Source organism: Photinus pyralis, unplaced genomic scaffold (genome assembly GCF_008802855.1).
Source record: "Photinus pyralis isolate 1611_PpyrPB1 unplaced genomic scaffold, Ppyr1.3 Ppyr1.4_LG3b, whole genome shotgun sequence".
Lineage (NCBI taxonomy): Eukaryota > Metazoa > Arthropoda > Insecta > Coleoptera > Lampyridae > Photinus > Photinus pyralis.
In genome coordinates this window covers 2,798,474-2,818,486 of record NW_022170510.1, presented here as the reverse complement: position 1 = coordinate 2,818,486, position 20,013 = coordinate 2,798,474, and the positions used below count along the sequence as shown (strand labels likewise).

At 36.2% G+C, this 20,013-nt stretch overlaps 2 protein-coding genes across 7 annotated transcripts in view; one reads left to right on the top strand and one right to left on the bottom strand.

The window, feature by feature from the left end:
- The window catches only part of LOC116166594 (zinc finger X-linked protein ZXDB-like), a 57,787-nt gene that overhangs the window by 11,977 nt on the left and 25,797 nt on the right, over positions 1-20,013 (bottom strand). The gene's annotated exons all lie outside the window — the stretch shown is intronic.
- Positions 16,943-18,418, top strand: LOC116167001 (proteoglycan 4-like). Its single transcript, XM_031482235.1, has one exon. It carries the CDS (start codon positions 16,943-16,945, stop codon positions 18,416-18,418), a length of 1,476 nt encoding a protein of 491 aa, XP_031338095.1.

Genomic DNA, 20,013 nt, shown 5'->3' with positions numbered 1-20,013 from the left:
AACTAGTCGAACCCGACTGGCAAAGGTTTCACATCGATGTCCCTTTTCGTTCTCGACTTAGACTAGGAACAGACGGACGGACGTAGAAAACCATCACATAAGGGAAATTTCTTTCGAAGAATTCTCCTAAAAACTGGAGAGCGGAAGTGAAAAATAAAAACAATTATAAAATTGCTATTTCGGATCAATTAATCAATTAATTAAATCAATTAATTATTATTGAGAAAATAACCGCGCAGAAAATCTAATGTGGAAGGAAGGCGACCCCTGACCTTGTCCATTGAGTATTCAATGCATTCATTGCAAAAATTCCAACAATTAAAAAAACTGTCAAATAAGCAAATGGACGAAGTTGAGAACTGCCAGACTGTCGCGCCACAAATATGCGTATTGGCTGCGTCCGTTCGTCTTATTCAGTAATTTCGTCACTCAAGGTTGATTTCTGTATTCGCGCAGATTCCGTCCGATTTCTCTCGAACTTCATGGGGGTTAATCCACCAAGTGTATTAAAAATGATAGAAACATGCTCCCTTGAACACAGCTCTGCCGTCTGTATTTTTTAAAATGCAAGATTGGGACGATGAGATCTGGGCAGTAAATTTGGTGCGTACAAATAAATCTTACATTTTTTGTCAACATTTAATCATTCCACCCCTTTTCATTTCAAAGATTTTCAGCTTTACACAACTTTCTGTTTTACACAAAATAGGAACACTTTTTTTATTTTAAAAGGGGTGCTCTAGTTTTCCTTAACAAACTTGAATTTTAGAGTTCCTTTAATGCCACCATACGTCTAGACGGTTTTTGAATTATTTCACATAATAAATTCCGCATGTGGTAATTGTTGTGAAAGTTTAGAGTTCTTAAATCTTAGGGGTTTCAACAATTAAGTCATAAAAAAATAAATTTTGAAAATTTGCGTCAAAAATGAAATCTAAGGTCATTAAAATAATTTCGCAAAAAATCAAATGCTCTGAAATAAAAAGTCCCAACATTGACTAAAATAGTCACCATCTGGAACTTTTAATCAGAACCGGAAACTAGGCTTATAAATGGTTCCACATATTCCTTTGGAACTTGGAATGTAAAAAAAACCTCTTCATTTTTTATTATAAGGTTTACCCCAGAACTCCACTGCAGGAACTTTTAGAACTATTGAGGGGCTGTCCAGAACTTTCGTTAAAACACAAACAGATTTTCTTGTGTTTTTTTAGTACGAAAAGTAAAAACCCTTCACACTTTTCTTATCGCCAGACAAAATCTTATTAAAGAACTGTCGAGCAGCTATCCGGAAACAGAACTCAAAAATTTTATCAAAAAATGTCCCCCAACTATTCTTTGGGCACTTGGAATACGCAAATGACTGTTTATTATCAGCTTTACTCCACTACTTCATTACGGGATGTTTTAGAACATTTTACCATGGTCTTGAATTAATACTTGACATTTCAAGCCCTTTAACGCATTTTAAAAAATACAGTTAAGTATATGCTTGTCTGTCTGTCCGGACAAGATTTAACAACGGAAAACGACTAAGTCTAAAAATAATTTCAGACAAAAACAAATTTGCACAAGCAACCATCGGTTGAACTAAAGCATCCCTGCTGTTTATCCAATGAAAACGACTAATTTTAAAAATCGTTTCAGAGAAAATAAAGCGTTGTACACCAATTTTAATGACTTTATTATGGGGATGGCAGCTATAGATTTAATACCAATCGCAATATTATTTTAAAAAAATGCGCCCAAACAACCCTCAGTTAAACTAAACTGTCCCTGCTGTTTACCTAATGAAAACGATTGATTTTTAAAATCATTTCAGAAAAAATGACGCGCTGTACACAAATGTTAATAACTTTATTTAAGGGATGAAAGGTGTCAATATTTAAAATAAATTTGCAAAAGCAACCATTAGTTCAATTAAACCATCCCTGCTGTTTATCCACGAATTTTAATGACTTTATTTAAGGGATGAAAGGTGCCAATATTGAACACAAATTTGCACAAGCAACCATCAGTTCAATTAAACCATCCCTGCTGTTTATCCACTAATTTAAAAAATCATTTCAGAAAAACTGAAGCGTTGTACACGAATTTTAAAGACTATATTTAAGGGATGAAAGGTGCCAATATTGAAAACAAATTTGCACAAGCAACCGTCAGGTCAATTAAACCATCCCTGCTGTTTATCCACTAATTTAAAAAATCATTTCAGAAAAACTGAAGCGTTGTACACGAATTTTAATGACTTTATTTAAGAGATGAAGGGGCCAATATTGAAAACAAATTTGCACAAGCAACCGTCAGTTCAATTAAACCATCCCTGCTGTTTATCCACTAATTTAAAAAATCATTTCAGAAAAACTGAAGCGTTGTACACGAATTTTAAAGACTTTATTTAAGGGATGAAAGGTGCCAATATTGAAAACAAATTTGCACAAGCAACCATCAGTTCAATTAAACCATCCCTGCTGTTTATCCACTAATTTAAAAAATCATTTCAGAAAAACTGAAGCGTTGTACACGAATTTTAATGACTTTATTTAAGGGATGAAGGGTGCCAATATTGAAAACAAATTTGCACAAGCAACCGTCAGTTCAATTAAACCATCCCTGCTGTTTATCCACTAATTTAAAAAATCATTTCAGAAAAACTGAAGCGTTGTACACGAATTTTAAAGACTTTATTTAAGGGATGAAAGGTGCCAATATTGAAAACAAATTTGCACAAGCAACCGTCAGTTCAATTAAACCATCCCTGCTGTTTATCCACTAATTTAAAAAATCATTTCAGAAAAACTGAAGCGTTGTACACGAATTTTAATGACTTTATTTAAGGGATGAAAGGTGCCAATATTGAAAACAAATTTGCACAAGCAACCATCAGTTCAATTAAACCATCCCTGCTGTTTATCCACTAATTTAAAAAATCATTTCAGAAAAACTGAAGCGTTGTACACGAATTTTAATGACTTTATTTAAGGGATGAAAGGTGCCAATATTGAACACAAATTTGCACAAGCAACCATCAGTTCAATTAAACCATCCCTGCTGTTTATCCACTAATTTAAAAAATCATTTCAGAAAAACTAAAGCGTTGTACACGAATTTTAATGACTTTATTTAAGGGATGAAAGGTGCAAATATTGAAAACAAATTTGCACAAGCAACCGTCAGTTCAATTAAACCATCCCTGCTGTTTATCCACTATTAAAAAATATCTTCAGAAAAACTTGAGCGTTGTACACGAATTTTAAGACTTTATTTAAGGGATTGAAAGTGACAATATTGAAAAACAATTTACACAAGGCAAACCGTCAGTTTCAATTAAAACCATCCCTGCTGTTATTCACTAATCTAAAAAATCATTTCAGAAAAACTGAAGCGTTGTACACGAATTTTAATACTTTATTTAAGGGATGGAAAGGTGCCAATATCTGAAAACAATTTGCAACAAGCAACCGTCAGTTCAATTAAAACCATCCCTGCTGTTTATCCACTAATTTAAAAAATCATTTCAGAAAAACTGAAGCGTTGTACACGAATTTTAAAGACTTTATTTAAGGGATGAAAGGTGCCAATATTGAAAACAAATTTACACAAGCAACCGTCAGTTCAATTAAACCATCCCTGCTGTTTATCCACTAATCTAAAAAATCATTTCAGAAAAACTGAAGCGTTGTACACGAATTTTAATGACTTTATTTAAGGGATGAAAGGTGCCAATATTGAAAACAAATTTGCACAAGCAACCGTCAGTTTAATTAACCCATCCCTGCTGTTTATCCACTAATTTAAAAAATCATTTCAGAAAAACTGAAGCGTTGTACACGAATTTTAATGACTTTATTTAAGGGATGAAAGGTGCCAATATTGAAAACAAATTTGCACAAGCAACCGTCAGTTCAATTAAACCATCCCTGCTGTTTATCCACTAATTTAAAAAATCATTTCAAAAAAACTGAAGCGTTGTACACGAATTTTAAAGACTTTATTTACTTAAGGGATGAAAGGTGCCAATATTGAAAACAAATTTGCACAAGCAACCGTCAGTTCAATTAAACCATCCCTGCTATTTATCCACTAATTTAAAAAATCATTTCAGAAAAACTGAAGCGTTGTACACGAATTTTAAAGACTTTATTTACTTAAGGGATGAAAGGTGCCAATATTGAAAACAAATTTGCACAAGCAACCGTCAGTTCAATTAAACCATCCCTGCTGTTTATCCACTAATTTAAAAAATCATTTCAAAAAAACTGAAGCGTTGTACACGAATTTTAAAGACTTTATTTACTTAAGGGATGAAAGGTGCCAATATTGAAAACAAATTTGCACAAGCAACCGTCAGTTCAATTAAACCATCCCTGCTATTTATCCACTAATTTAAAAAATCATTTCAGAAAAACTGAAGCGTTGTACACGAATTTTAAAGACTTTATTTACTTAAGGGATGAAAGGTGCCAATATTGAAAACAAATTTGCACAAGCAACCGTAAGTTCAATTAAACCATCCCTGCTGTTTATCCACTAATTTAAAAAATCATTTCCGAAAAACTGAAGCATTGTACACGAATTTTAAAGACTTTATTTAAGGGATGAAAGGTGCCAATATTGAAAACAAATTTGCACAAGCAAGCGTCAGTTCAATTAAACCATCCCTGCTGTTTATCCACTAATCTAAAAAATCATTTCAGAAAAACTGAAGCGTTGTACACGAATTTTAATAACTTTATTTAAGGGATGAAAGGTGCCAATATTGAAAACAAATTTGCACAAGCAACCGTCCGTTCAATTAAACCATCCCTGCTGTTTATCCACTAATTTAAAAAATCATTTCAGAAAAACTGAAGCGTTGTACACGAATTTTAATAACTTTATTTAAGGGATGAAAGGTGTCAATATTGAAAACAAATTTGCACAAGCAACCATCAGTTCAATTAAACCCTCCCTGCTGTTTATCCACTAATTTAAAAAATCATTTCAGAAAAACTGAAGCGTTGTACACGAATTTTAATGACTTTATTTAAGGGATGAAAGGTGCCAATATTGAAAACAAATTTGCACAAGCAACCGTCAGTTCAATTAAAACATCCCTGCTGTTTATCCACTAATTTAAAAAATCATTTCAGAAAAACTGAAGCGTTGTACACGAATTTTAATGACTTTATTTAAGGGATGAAAGGTGCAAATATTGAAAACAAATTTGCACAAGCAACCGTCAGTTCAATTAAACCATCCCTGCTGTTTATCCACTAATTTAAAAAATCAGTTCAGAAAAACTGAAGCGTTGTACACGAATTTTAATGACTTTATTTAAGGGATGAAAGGTGCCAATATTGAAAACAAATTTGCACAAGCAACCGTCAGTTCAATTAAAACATCCCTGCTGTTTATCCACTAATTTAAAAAATCATTTCAGAAAAACTGAAGCGTTGTACACGAATTTTAATGACTTTATTTAAGGGATGAAAGGTGCAAATATTGAAAACAAATTTGCACAAGCAACCGTCAGTTCAATTAAACCATCCCTGCTGTTTATCCACTAATTTAATCATTTCAGAAAAACTGAAGCGTTGTACACGAATTTTAATGACTTTATTTAAGGGATGAAAGGTGCCAATATTGAAAACAAATTTGCACAAGCAACCGTCAGTTCAATTAAACCATCCCTGCTGTTTATCCACTAATTTAAAAAATTATTTCAGAAAAACTGAAGCGTGGTACACGAATTTTAAAGACTTTATTTAAGGGATGAAAGGTGCCAATATTGAAAACAAATTTGCACAAGCAACCGTCAGTTCAATTAAACCATCCCTGCTGTTTATCCACTAATTTAAAAAATCATTTCAAAAAAACTGAAGCGTTGTACACGAATTTTAAAGACTTTATTTACTTAAGGGATGAAAGGTGCCAATATTGAAAACAAATTTGCACAAGCAACCGTCAGTTCAATTAAACCATCCCTGCTGTTTATCCACTAATTTAAAAAATCATTTCAGAAAAACTGAAGCGTTGTACACGAATTTTAATGACTTTATTTAAGGGATGAAAGGTGCCAATATTGAAAACAAATTTGCACAAGCAACCGTCAGTTCAATTAAACCATCCCTGCTGTTTATCCACTAATTTAAAAAATCATTTCAAAAAAACTGAAGCGTTGTACACGAATTTTAAAGACTTTATTTACTTAAGGGATGAAAGGTGCCAATATTGAAAACAAATTTGCACAAGCAACCGTCAGTTCAATTAAACCATCCCTGCTATTTATCCACTAATTTAAAAAATCATTTCAGAAAAACTGAAGCGTTGTACACGAATTTTAAAGACTTTATTTACTTAAGGGATGAAAGGTGCCAATATTGAAAACAAATTTGCACAAGCAACCGTCAGTTCAATTAAAACATCCCTGCTGTTTATCCACTAATTTAAAAAATCATTTCAGAAAAACTGAAGCGTTGTACACGAATTTTAATGACTTTATTTAAGGGATGAAAGGTGCAAATATTGAAAACAAATTTGCACAAGCAACCGTCAGTTCAATTAAACCATCCCTGCTGTTTATCCACTAATTTAATCATTTCAGAAAAACTGAAGCGTTGTACACGAATTTTAATGACTTTATTTAAGGGATGAAAGGTGCCAATATTGAAAACAAATTTGCACAAGCAACCGTCAGTTCAATTAAACCATCCCTGCTGTTTATCCACTAATTTAAAAAATTATTTCAGAAAAACTGAAGCGTGGTACACGAATTTTAAAGACTTTATTTAAGGGATGAAAGGTGCCAATATTGAAAACAAATTTGCACAAGCAACCGTCAGTTCAATTAAACCATCCCTGCTGTTTATCCACTAATTTAAAAAATCATTTCAAAAAAACTGAAGCGTTGTACACGAATTTTAAAGACTTTATTTACTTAAGGGATGAAAGGTGCCAATATTGAAAACAAATTTGCACAAGCAACCGTCAGTTCAATTAAACCATCCCTGCTGTTTATCCACTAATTTAAAAAATCAGTTCAGAAAAACTGAAGCGTTGTACACGAATTTTAATGACTTTATTTAAGGGATGAAGGGTGCCAATATTGAAAACAAATTTGCACAAGCAACCATCAGTTCAATTAAACCATCCCTGCTGTTTATCCACTAATTTAAAAAATCATTTCAGAAAAACTGAAGCGTTGTACACGAATTTTAAAGACTTATTTAAGGGATGAAAGGTGCCAATATTGAAAACAAATTTGCACAAGCAACCATCAGTTCAATTAAACCATCCCTGCTGTTTATCCACTAATTTAAAAAATCATTTCAGAAAAACGAAGGCGTTTTGTATACGAATTTTAAAGACTTTATTAAGGGATAAAAGGTGCAATATTGAAACAAATTTGCAACAAGCAACCAATCAGTTCAATTAAACCACTGCTGTTTATCCACTAATCTAAAAATCCTTTCAGAAAACTGAAGCACAGTGTACACGAATTTTAATAGACTTTATTTAAGGGATGAAAGGTGCCAATATTGAAAACAAATTTGCACAAGCAACCGTCAGTTCAATTAAACCATCCCTGCTGTTTATCCACTAATTTAAAAAATCATTTCAGAAAAACTGAAGCGTGGTACACGAATTTTAAAGACTTTATTTAAGGGATGAAAGGTGCCAATATTGAAAACAAATTTGCACAAGCAACCGTCAGTTCAATTAAACCATCCCTGCTGTTTATCCACTAATTTAAAAAATCATTTCAAAAAAACTGAAGCGTTGTACACGAATTTTAAAGACTTTATTTACTTAAGGGATGAAAGGTGCCAATATTGAAAACAAATTTGCACAAGCAACCGTCAGTTCAATTAAACCATCCCTGCTGTTTATCCACTAATTTAAAAAATCATTTCAGAAAAACTGAAGCGTTGTACACGAAGTTTAAGGGATGAAAGGTGCCAATATTGAAAACAAATTTGCACAAGCAACCGTCAGTTCAATTAAACCATCCCTGCTGTTTATCCACTAATTTAAAAAATTATTTCAGAAAAACTGAAGCGTGGTACACGAATTTTAAAGACTTTATTTAAGGGATGAAAGGTGCCAATATTGAAAACAAATTTGCACAAGCAACCGTCAGTTCAATTAAACCATCCCTGCTGTTTATCCACTAATTTAAAAAATCATTTCAGAAAAACTGAAGCGTTGTACACGAATTTTAAAGACTTTATTTAAGGGATGAAAGGTGCCAATATTGAAAACAAATTTGCACAAGCAACCGTCAGTTCAATTAAACCATCCCTGCTGTTTATCCACTAATTTAAAAAATCAGTTCAGAAAAACTGAAGCGTTGTACACGAATTTTAATGACTTTATTTAAGGGATGAAGGGTGCCAATATTGAAAACAAATTTGCACAAGCAACCATCAGTTCAATTAAACCATCCCTGCTGTTTATCCACTAATTTAAAAAATCATTTCAGAAAAACTGAAGCGTTGTACACGAATTTTAAAGACTTTATTTAAGGGATGAAAGGTGCCAATATTGAAAACAAATTTGCACAAGCAACCGTCAGTTCAATTAAACCATCCCTGCTGTTTATCCACTAATTTAAAAAATCATTTCAGAAAAACTGAAGCGTTGTACACGAATTTTAATGACTTTACTTTATTTAAGGGATGAAAGGTGCAAATATTGAAAACAAATTTGCACAAGCAACCGTCAGTTCAATTAAACCATCCCTGCTGTTTATCCACTAATTTAATCATTTCAGAAAAACTGAAGCGTTGTACACGAATTTTAATGACTTTATTTAAGGGATGAAAGGTGCCAATATTGAAAACAAATTTGCACAAGCAACCATCAGCTGAACTAAAGCATCCCTGCTGTTTATCCAATGAAAAGGACGGATTTTAAAAATCATTTCAGAAAAAATGTAAACCAAATGTAAAAATGTACACCATTTTAATGACTTTATTTAAGGGACAAAAGGGGTAGATTTAATACCAATCGCAATATTTAAAAGAAATGTATGCAACTCTCATTTGGACTAAACTGTCCCTGCTACGATTAATCAAGAAAACGGAAGCGTCGTACATAAATTATAATGGCTCTATTTAAGGGTTGAAAAGTGTAGATTTAATACCAACCATGTCATTTGAAAAATGCAGGAGCGTATCAGATATTCAGATCTTTAACGTAAAATCTATCTATGAACTTTCCTTCCTAGAGTGTTTTAGTGCATTTTCCGAACGTTAATCCCTAGCTTTTTCGTTGTAGTTTCTTTCTCATAGGGTGTAGCACAGCCCCGAGACTATAAGACAAAGTCACTTCGCGAAAATGCGCTTTAGTCGGTCGAGAGTAACCACGTTTTTAACTTGTTTGTATGCTACTTGCACAAAAAGTTACAGTACAGCATTGTAACATGCGATAACCTGTGAAGGATGAATTATTAGAAATTAAAATTAGCACCTCCTAAAAAAATTGATTTTCAAAAAATCATCCAAAAAATGCTCCAAATTTAGTCTTATGTGTATGGAGGATTCCTGCTTTTGCACTAAGAAACACTCGACTAGAGTACTGGACAGTGCCTCAACAATTCTAAAATGGGGTTTTATAGCAAACTAGTAATAAGAAAATTAAATGGCGTTTGAAAACAAATATGCTCGACGATTTTTGGTAGAATTTTTTAGTTCTGAGTGGGGTTCCCAGCAACCCCTCAAAACTACTGCAAGCTATTCTAAGAAGGTTTTGGCTAGCGACCTATAATAAGAAAAAATAAAGGATCTTTAATTTTGCCTCACAGAAATCAAAACAGATTTTCGTGTGCAGCGTTTTACTAGAATTCTGGATAATCTCAACTGTAATAAGGCTCTGCCTGTTTAAGCAAAGTCTACCACTCTAAATTTTAATTATTCCTTATTTTTGCCCTTAGGAAAGAACTGGCTACTTGAAAAACACCGATTGGATAATTTACACATTCTACAACTCGACAGTTGAGCAACTCCTCGACTCACACTATGGCTGACAAGACTGAAAATTTTACTCCCGGGCAAATAATAGAATTAGAAATAACCCAATTTATGCAACATTTTCCTGATAATCCCAATATACCAACGTAAGCATCACAATGTAGTATAGGGACCATTCATTTAAGTGTACATTTTCAGGGTCTTATTATTTCCCCCTGATCTGCCACATAATTTTCAAAGGGCCATCAAGTATATCGCAATGATGTTCAATTTGGTGGTTGTCCGACTTAGCGGGGAGGACCCCTTGATTGCGGTGGTGCGGCAGCAACATTTGCGGTAAGAAGAAGACGCAATGCTTTTTCTTCTTCTAATTATTTGTTTTCAGGTTGCCGTATCGCGAGAACATTGATGATGTGTGTTTTGACGGGGAACAGGTCAATGTAGCTGAGCTTAGAAGAAAACTTCACCAGATACTCACCCAAAATTATACAAAAATGATCTTAAATGCTGGAACTAACATCCCGTATGTACTACCTAGACCAGGGTATTCATTATCATGTTCATTCGCATTAGTGTTTGCTCATTATAAAGGTCATTTTGTTATACTTATTAGTTAATTTGCCATTTAAATTTAGTCCAATTAGTACTAGCGGTATACCAAAAGATACTGCATTTTCTTATACCAAGGTGCCACTTGGTACAGCTGTTCCTTAGAGCCATTTAGACGATTTGGCCCGAAGAACACTTGACATTTTCCATGTGGGTAGATTTTTAAGGGGGTGGGGGTGATTTATTGTAACATTTTTTTAAAAACTAAATATGGCCTAGAGACGAGATCTGGGTGTCGATTTTGTATGATTTTAACCCGAGGAATACAATGGTAGCGCCAGAAATGTAATCCGAATACAGGAAGTCCGTGAAAAGCCGCCATTTTTAGAAAATGGCAGACTGTTTGATCGAATTATATTTCTAAGGCACACCGGGTCGTGTAAGGTGTCTAGAGTTATGTTTTTGGGGTCAGGGAATTCATTTATGATAACAAAAATAACCTACTGGCATCGGAGGCATGAGAGGCTTCCCTACTGCGCTTTTTGAAGACGTCGAACGCGGTGAAACCCAAGATATTCCAAAGTTTTAATACCTATAGGTATATAAATTTGTAATATTTTATTTAATAAAAATACACATTAACAAAACATAAGATATATTAAAACATGGGGTAAAAAATTTATAAGCCTATGAAGGATCACCAAGTACATCGCTGACCTCCTCTGAGATTACCATGTTCCCCTGCATGCCAAAAATGTATGGGAGATTGATCAAACAAAGGGTAAGAATATTGTATACTTTCGATATTATTTACTACCGAACCTTTAATATTTATATGTAAAATTCCTTTTCAGTGGTGATAACGCAATCTCAGAGGAGGTCAGCAATGTACTTGGTGATTCTTCATAGGCTTATACATTTTTTACCCCATGTTTTAATATATCTTATGTTTTGTTAATGTGTACTTTTATTAAATAAAATAAGTTTATATATTAAAACTTTGGAATATCTTGGGTTTCACCGCGTGCGACGTCTTCAAAAAGTGCAGTAGGGAAGCCTCTCATGCAGTTCCGATGACAGTAGGTTATATTCATAAATGAATTCCCTGACCCCAAAAACATAAGTCTACACACCTTACACGACCCGGTGTGCCTTTAAAACAGAAAATATAATTCGAAAAAATGGCGGTTTTTCACGGACTTCCGGTATCCGGATTACATTTCTAGCGGTACCATTGGATTTCTCGGGTTAAAATCATACGTAATCGACCCCCAGATCTCGTCTCTAGGCCATATTTAGTTTTTAAAAAATTTTTACAATAAATCACCCCCAATCCCTCTAAAATCTACCCACACGGAAAATGTCAAGTGTTCTTCGGGTCAAATCGTTTAAATGGCTCTAAGGAACAACTGTATCTTTCAAGAATTTCCGTTATACCGCTAGTACTAAATGGTTTTACGTGGAAAAGACTTTTCGTTCAACACTGGCACGATCCTATCCCGGAGGTCGCTCACATCTTTAGAAAAACACAGATTGTAGACCGGGATCAGGTGTTCTGTGACTGTGACCGGCAATCTTTCCTGGCGAGAGGTTTACCTACAGTGCGAATGAAAAATCTCGAATTTTTCAAAATACAGTATCATACTTTTTTAGCGTATGTGGTTTTAGAATTTCATGTTCATTCCAAATTTAGCAAAAAAACTCAAAAACAAAAGACGATCATTGAGCGACAGTTACAGTAAAATACATCTCATTTAAGATAAAAATTGGTGTGTGTGAGGGCATTATACTATGCGATCAAAATAGAGTTGCTGTGGAGTCATAGGCGAAATGCGCCATCCATAAGGTGGTTTCAGTGGCTTGCGTCCACTTTGGTTTTCCCCTCTTTCCTATCAAAAAATGTCCGTCTTGAGGGAAGAAATTGATAACTTCTTTAGTAATTGACCTATACCGAGACAAATTGAATCGAATATAACAGGCGAAATGGACCATCCATAAGGTGGTTACAGTGGCCTCTGTTCACTTTAGTTTTTCCGTGGCAAGTAGAAAACCGCTTCCCTATCAAAAATGCACGTCCCAGAGAAAAATTGATAACTTCTTTACTTATTAATCGATATCGATGGAAATTTATTCCAATACAACATACGAAATGGTCTATCCGAAACGGTATTTCAATGACTTGTGTCGCCACCAGTTGTGGCAAGTGGAAAACCGCTTCCCTATAAAAAAAAATGCCCGTCTGGAGGGAAAAAAATTGATATAACTTTTTAATTTATTGACCTATACCGAGGCAAATTGAATGGAATATAACAGGCGAAATGGTGGTTACAGTGGCCTATTAAGCTCTACTTTGGTGCATTATTGACTGGGTTTTTGGTTTTCTTTTGAATGTCTTCATTCAACGTTAATATTTTAGGAAACCACAAATGTATCACTCGGCAATAGGAGGAGGTTATCCTGAGCCACGGTGTTTCTGTGGAAACAAATGCCCATATAAATTTCCAGTTATATCAAAAGAATCTTATCCCGAACCTCGCTGTTACTATGAAACTGAACTAGAAAATGGTGTAAGTGTCTAATAAGCAAAATCCTGTTGGCGCTCAAATTCGTGTCATTTTTAGTTCAAAAGCACACTAAATCCTTATGCCAAGGAATTTGTACCGACTGTTTGGCGTACGCATCAACCTATAAAACCACGCGTTGGGATCCGCTATTTCTTTAATTCTCCATTCCACATGACGGAGGGCGACTTAACGAGAAGACGCGGTCTGACATTTGACTTGCCCCAAGCGCAAGACGTAAGTTTGCAGATCAGTGCAAAAAAATATTTTTTCCGTTACAGATCGAAGAATATTTTGGCGATGGTACTGTCGTACTGCTGGCCAATCAAAATTATGAACAATTCGTTAACGAGCAGTATAATATGGGTCACATTGTTGAATTATACAATGTTAATAATGAGGACATACGTAATTACATCGAACTAGGATATATGAACCGACCACAATACATCAAGTGGTGTGATGAGCATACCGCACTGCTCATATTTGGCTCAAAATCTGATGGTAAACAGAATGTTTGGGTATGGTAACACTTTAAACTTATGTTTTCAGCTGAGGAAGTAGTGAGAGGAATGCAAATGAGGGCTAGAACTCTTGAAGACGGCAGCCCTCTTGCAATTATAGCTGCATACTTTAATGATTTCTCGCCTGGTTATTAGAGTAAGATTTAACACTCTACAGTGTGTGCGTTTGTGATTTTTGATTTAGTACATAGTTTAATTTAATATTTTAATGGACGGCAGCGTGTAACAGGTACATATGGCAAAAAAATTCGGCGATCAAAATTATATATTGGCAATATGTAAATTTCTTCCGTTTTGTATCTACTCTGCTAAAAAGAATGAAGTGGCAATACCTCCCTTATTTTTCTGTATTTGCAGAGAATATTTGTATTGCTCTCCTTTGCCGCCCAATTTTTTTGACAGAATTACCTGATACATCCTGCATAATAGAATGTATGTTTTGTTGTTCTTTGTAAGATTTAGTGTATAAGGGTTGTTTCTATTAGAACGGTGCCACCTAATGTTGAATATAATGACTACAAGTGATTTTGATAAATATTTGTAAAGTATTTGAATATAGAAAATATGTTCCTCCCCCAAAAAATCGTCTATGCTATTCAGTATCCTTATCTGCCCAAACCAGACTAACTGCATCTTAGTACCGAGCAAGTGATGATAGCAAGTGACATTTTCCTGTTCAAATATTGTTATTGTTGTTATTGTTATTATTCCTCTTTTGTTTTGGGCCCTCAACAGGCATGCGCCCAATTACAGAGTGACCCGCATAATGCTATTTAGAGGTGCCTCTTCAGAAGGTCTTAAGTTGGTCTATACTACTCCGGTATTTACCTTACGAATTAGGAAAACTGCAGGAAAACCTAATTCGGAGTAGCCGGTAGAATGCTCGGAACTGGTCTAAGGTAATTTCCTACTCCGCTACAGATGAAAAATTCACCTCAACCCAGGTTCGAACACCCGACCTCCGGATTTATAACCCAATGCTCTACCACTGAGCCATAAATCCGACAAAAAAAGAGTACTAATGAAGCAACAAACAATCAGACGATACAATATTGAAATATATAGATACAATGGTACATTTTAGGGGAAATAAAAATTTCATCTCTTCCTGGGGCGTAAAGATAAATCAATGTACCGTGTGTCATATTTTGGTTGAGACTGCAGGGTATCTCAGCTGTTTTTAGAGATACTTAGAGACTTGCCGTTTTCGAGACCCTGCGCCACTTTTTTTTGTGAAACTTAATACCACAATCTAGGGACCTAAAAATCCAATATGACGTCCATAAAAAATAAACAAGTTGTTGTGATTTACTCGGAACCCACAAGTCATAAAAATTTCATGTTAGCACCATCAGAAAGCTGAGAAAAAATTACAAGGGGTTTGTTAAAACCTGTTTTTTATATAATTGAAAATAAATGAACGCTAGCCCATTTTCGAAAATGACATTTTTCGGTTTTTTGGCCATAACTTCGCCCATTTAAGCAACGTTGTATATCTAATGGTTTAAGAGATGAAAATTAAAAAAAAGTTCACCCTGTACATTATACTGTATCATATTTTTCAAAAATGGCATTTCTACCGTCAGCCATTTTGTTGATTGGTATCGGTTGCCTTAGTTACCATGGATAGGTACAATAAACACAACAGAATCTCCATGAATCCATGGCCTACTATTTAAAAACAGTAAAAAACACGGTTTTTATTTTTGGTTCATGGCTAAAATATAGGGTGTGATACATCAATGTAATGAGGAAAAATATTGACGTTAAGATATACCGAGTGTTGCACTTAAAAAATGCCACCATTGGAACTACTCTCAGAAACGGTGTTCCAAAATTTTTTTACTACGCCACTGGATTCTACGTAAAAAATCTAAAATATGCAGTTTTCGTTTTCACCCTGTATCTCAGAAACAAACGTAGCTAGATTGCCAACCACAAAATAAAAATTGGATTTCTTGACAATGATATCTAAGTTAAAACTTGAATTATTAACGGCCAAATGCAATGTTGCCAAACATTCGATCACGATCGATAAGAAAGATCGCTGTTAAACGTGACAACGCGGCTTTTTTCATAAGTATAAAACGATTCCAGTAACGGAAATCGAAGCGTTCTCCCACTTTTTCTCGTTAAAATTTCGATTTCGCGCTTTCCCATTTTCTTTTCTGAAGGTATGGTACCCAAATTTACATTACTAGACGAGTGGAGGTGAACCTTATTGCACCAGGAATGCTTCACTTCATCGATTTAGTAGGTATTAGATCATTGGAATTATGAGGTTGATCAAAAAAGCCATTTTGCTTTCATTGAAGTGAAATTATAAATTTTTTTTGTGATCGATACTCAAATTTATCACTGGAGGCCTAACATTTACCAATTAAGCAAGATTTTTGCATTGATTGATTCCATTATCCTTACTAGAGAGAACTAAGTTGAATCTTAAAGGGGACACAGTTATAGACTCATTTCAGTAGGCATGTGACATGTGTCAAAATTGAAAACTGTTGTCACCCATTAATTCTCTAATCCTTGCAATTCAGTGAAGATTTTCTACAAACCGCAATGGCTCATGATGAAAATTACACAGGAGGGAAGATGATCGAGCTAGAGATAATGAATTTTTTACAAGAGTTCTCGGAAAGCCGATTCAGTAATGAAATAACGTAAGTTTGCTCATGTATCGAACAAATAGTGGTAAATTCGAATTTAAGGGTCTTATTATTTCCCACTGGACTGCCCTACAATATGCAACGCGCAATTCGGTATATAGCAATGTTATTCGATCTCATCGGAATACGAGTTGGTCCGGAGAAGGCACAAACGATGCTCGTTGTTCGTCGACACCATTTAAGGTAAAAAGTCAATTCCTCATCTCGATTTTGTATATATCGTTGTAGACCTCCATATGACAAACAGGTAAATCACTACTTTGGTTATGAAGATGCAGAGAGTGACGCACCATATATATACGAAGAGTTTCGTGATGCACTAAAGGCATCCTTTACCACCCATATAAGAAACCAAAGTGACCGAAAGAAGTATGCATCGTAAGTATCGCTCAGTATCGTTACATGGCTGATGAAAATCGTAGATAGGCATTGATTTCTTAAAACAGTTGGCCCTCATTTGATGGTACTTTTTCGTAGATGCCACCACATTACTGCTTACTTAACAAGACCTCTTGTATAGTAGTATAGTAGTTCTATGGTTTTTTGTTTTGGTATGATCTCCAGTAATCCATAGTTGAGCGGATTCCAATCGCTCTCTGCTGTATTACACTAGTGCCATTGGAGTCAAATCTGTTCGCAATTCAGTAGATTCAATGGTTACTATTTCTAGAATTCTTGAAGTGATGCATCAAATTTCAAATAAGGGAACGCAAACTCAAATTGAAGACGACGCTTTACTTAGTACCTCTGCTTACTACGATCCAGGACCAAGCACCTCTCCTTACAATGAAGCATTTCCTGGTAGTTCGTCTTATGAAGCAGTACCCGGCCCCTCTGATTACTATGATCCAGAACCGAGCACCGCTACTTACGATGAAGCACTTCCCAGTACTTCTTATGAAGCAGTGCCCAGTAACTCTCCTTACTACGATCCAGGACCGAGCACCTCTGCTTACTATGATCCAGAACCGAACACTTCTGCTTACTACAATCCAGGATTGAACACCCCTTCATATGCAGCAGTACCCAGCACCTCTGCTTACTGTTATCCAGGATCCCGCACTTCTGCTTACCATGCAGCGATTCCCAGTATCCCTACTTACAATGTTGTAATGCCCACTATCCCTGCTTATTATACACCGGTAGCCATCGCGCCTGTTTATTACCAACCAGTACCCATCATTCCTGTTTATTACCAACCGGTACTCATCGCCCCTGTTTATTACCAACCGGTACCCATCACCCCTGCTTATTATGAACCGGAACCTACCACCTCTGGTTATTATGAACCGGAACCAGAACCTTTCACCTCTGGTGATTATGAATCGGAACCAGAACCTACCGCCTCTGGTCATTATGAACCGGAACCAGAACCTACCACCTCTGCTTATGAACCTGAACCTACCACCTCTGCTTATGACGAATCGGAACCAGAACCTACCACCTCTGGTTATTATGAACCGGATCCAGAACCTACCACCTCTGATTACTATGAACCGGAACCAGAACCTACCACCTCTGCTTATTATGGACCGGAACCAGAACCTACCACCTCTGATTATTACGAACCGGAACCACAACCTACCACCTCTGCTTATTATGAAACGGAACCCGAACCTACCACCTCTGGTTATTACGACCCGGAACCAGAACCTTTCATCTCTGGTGATTACGAACCGGAACCAGAACCTACCGCCTCTGCTTATTATGAAACGGAACCAGAACCTACCACCTCTGGTTATTACGAACCGGAACCAGAACCTTTCACCTCTGGTGATTATGAACCGGAACCAGAACCTACCGCCTCTGGTGATTATGAACCGAAACCAGAACCTATCGGCTCTGGTGATTATGAACCGGAACCAGAACCTACCACCTCTGCTTATTATGAACCGGACTCTGACATTCCTGATTATTACGAACCGGCAGCCAACAACCCTGTCTGCTACGATCCGATACCCAACACCTACGGTTACTTCGAAGCAGTACCTGGTAGTTCATTTGGTGACGCAATAGAGCCGAGTAGATTAAATGTATACCCTAATCCGTATAAAACCGCCGTACCGCCTACCATGGAAAACTGGCCCGACTATAAATATGTTCCAAAGAGACCTAACTCTGTGCAGTTTTCGGACCGCCTGATTAGAGACGTAAGTTGAGGTAAACTCGCAGTTGTCAGAAAATACAGTGTTTCCCCTGTAGGTTCAACAATTTGTTGGATTTGACACCCTCATTGTTATCGCTGGCCAGGATTATGACCGTTTCAAGAAGAGGCGGGCATACAATATGGATTATGTCATAGAGCTATACAACCTCCCCTTAAGCAAGCGCGTGACTGCTATCAAACAAGTCTATACCGAAGAACCGTTTTACTTGAGATGGAGTAATGACAATGCATTACTTATTTCACGCTCAATTGACCAAGGTAAATATGAAATCTATGTATACTAAATATCTTCAAGTTATCTTTACACAGCCAAGAAGAGACTTAAAATACAAAGTGAAAGTATCCAGTCTCGACCTTTGTCAGAAGCTACTCCACTCTCCATTCTCATTGCCTACTACGGCCGTTTGGCTCCTGCAAGACTACGAGGTCATTTGTAATGTTTGATTTAAATTACTTGTTAAATATGTTAAATTGAGTTTTCAAAGTTTATAAATTGTTATCCAAATTGTTTATCCAAAATAAAGTTACATTTCTTATAGTCCAGCTACATTTACTTTCCAAAACAGTTTTCTGCCATTAGGTAATTTACCCTGACTGTCCGTGAGCGCGTTCCACAACCGCAGGCTCATTCTGACAAAAGGACAAAGAGGTACCGGTCCAATAAAAAACGCCTAAAGCTGTTAGGAAGAAGCAACAGTGACAGGAGCCGTCGTCTCTGGTCCACAGAAACTGGCCAATTCCTCTACATAGTGTAGACATCCTACGTGAGACCAAACACGACAAGACTAAAATGCAGAAGCGAGACGAACTCTGGGAATTGTATAGGGCAGCATTTGCTACACACAATTCCAAAAGAAAGACCTAGTGCGAATGCGCCATGGGAACACTCGAGCTGTTATTGGATTCTCTTTCCAAGCTCTCGCCAAATACTGGCATCAGCTGACACGGCAGACATGGAGGAAATTACAAAATACCCCACTCTAGAGTGAGAAGTGAGCCCGTTAAAATCTTTAAACCCTTCAAGTCGCCTGGCAAATATGGCACAGATCATGGCTTGAGCATAAAACCAGGATGCCTAACTCTAGAGGTTCCCATCCTGGAGGATACCACCATTAGCCTCAATTAAAAAGCCAAATATCTAGGGGTAACCTTAGACGATAAGTTAATATAGAACTTCCATCTGGTGTAGCTGGTAAAAAAGGCAGCAATATTAACCTAATGGTGCAGGAAGTTACTGGGAAGAAATTGGGGTCTAACTCCAACAATGCTGATAATTAAACCCAGGTCACCTACGCCGCTGTGGTATGGTGGCTAACCAGCACATACAGGTCTAGTCTGTTTGAGCAGCACAAGAGCTATGAGCACCTAGCATTGCATAGAAACAAAAGGTTCAAACTAGGGACACCTGCACCCTATCAGATGTTGCATCAACCTCAAGCGTGAAGAAGAATAGGAACTAAAGAAACCCACTCTCAAAAGAGGCTCTGTGCAGTGGCATATTTACAGTTCTAAACCAAAAGATGGAAAAATGGGGGTAGGAATTAGCGGTTCCACCTCCCTCATCTCTAGACACTGGGTAAAAATCCA

Bases quoted from the DNA above. Each gene is read 5' to 3' on its own strand.
- LOC116167001 (XM_031482235.1), top strand. From the start codon at position 16,943: ATGCATCAAATTTCAAATAAGGGAACGCAAACTCAAATTGAAGACGAC.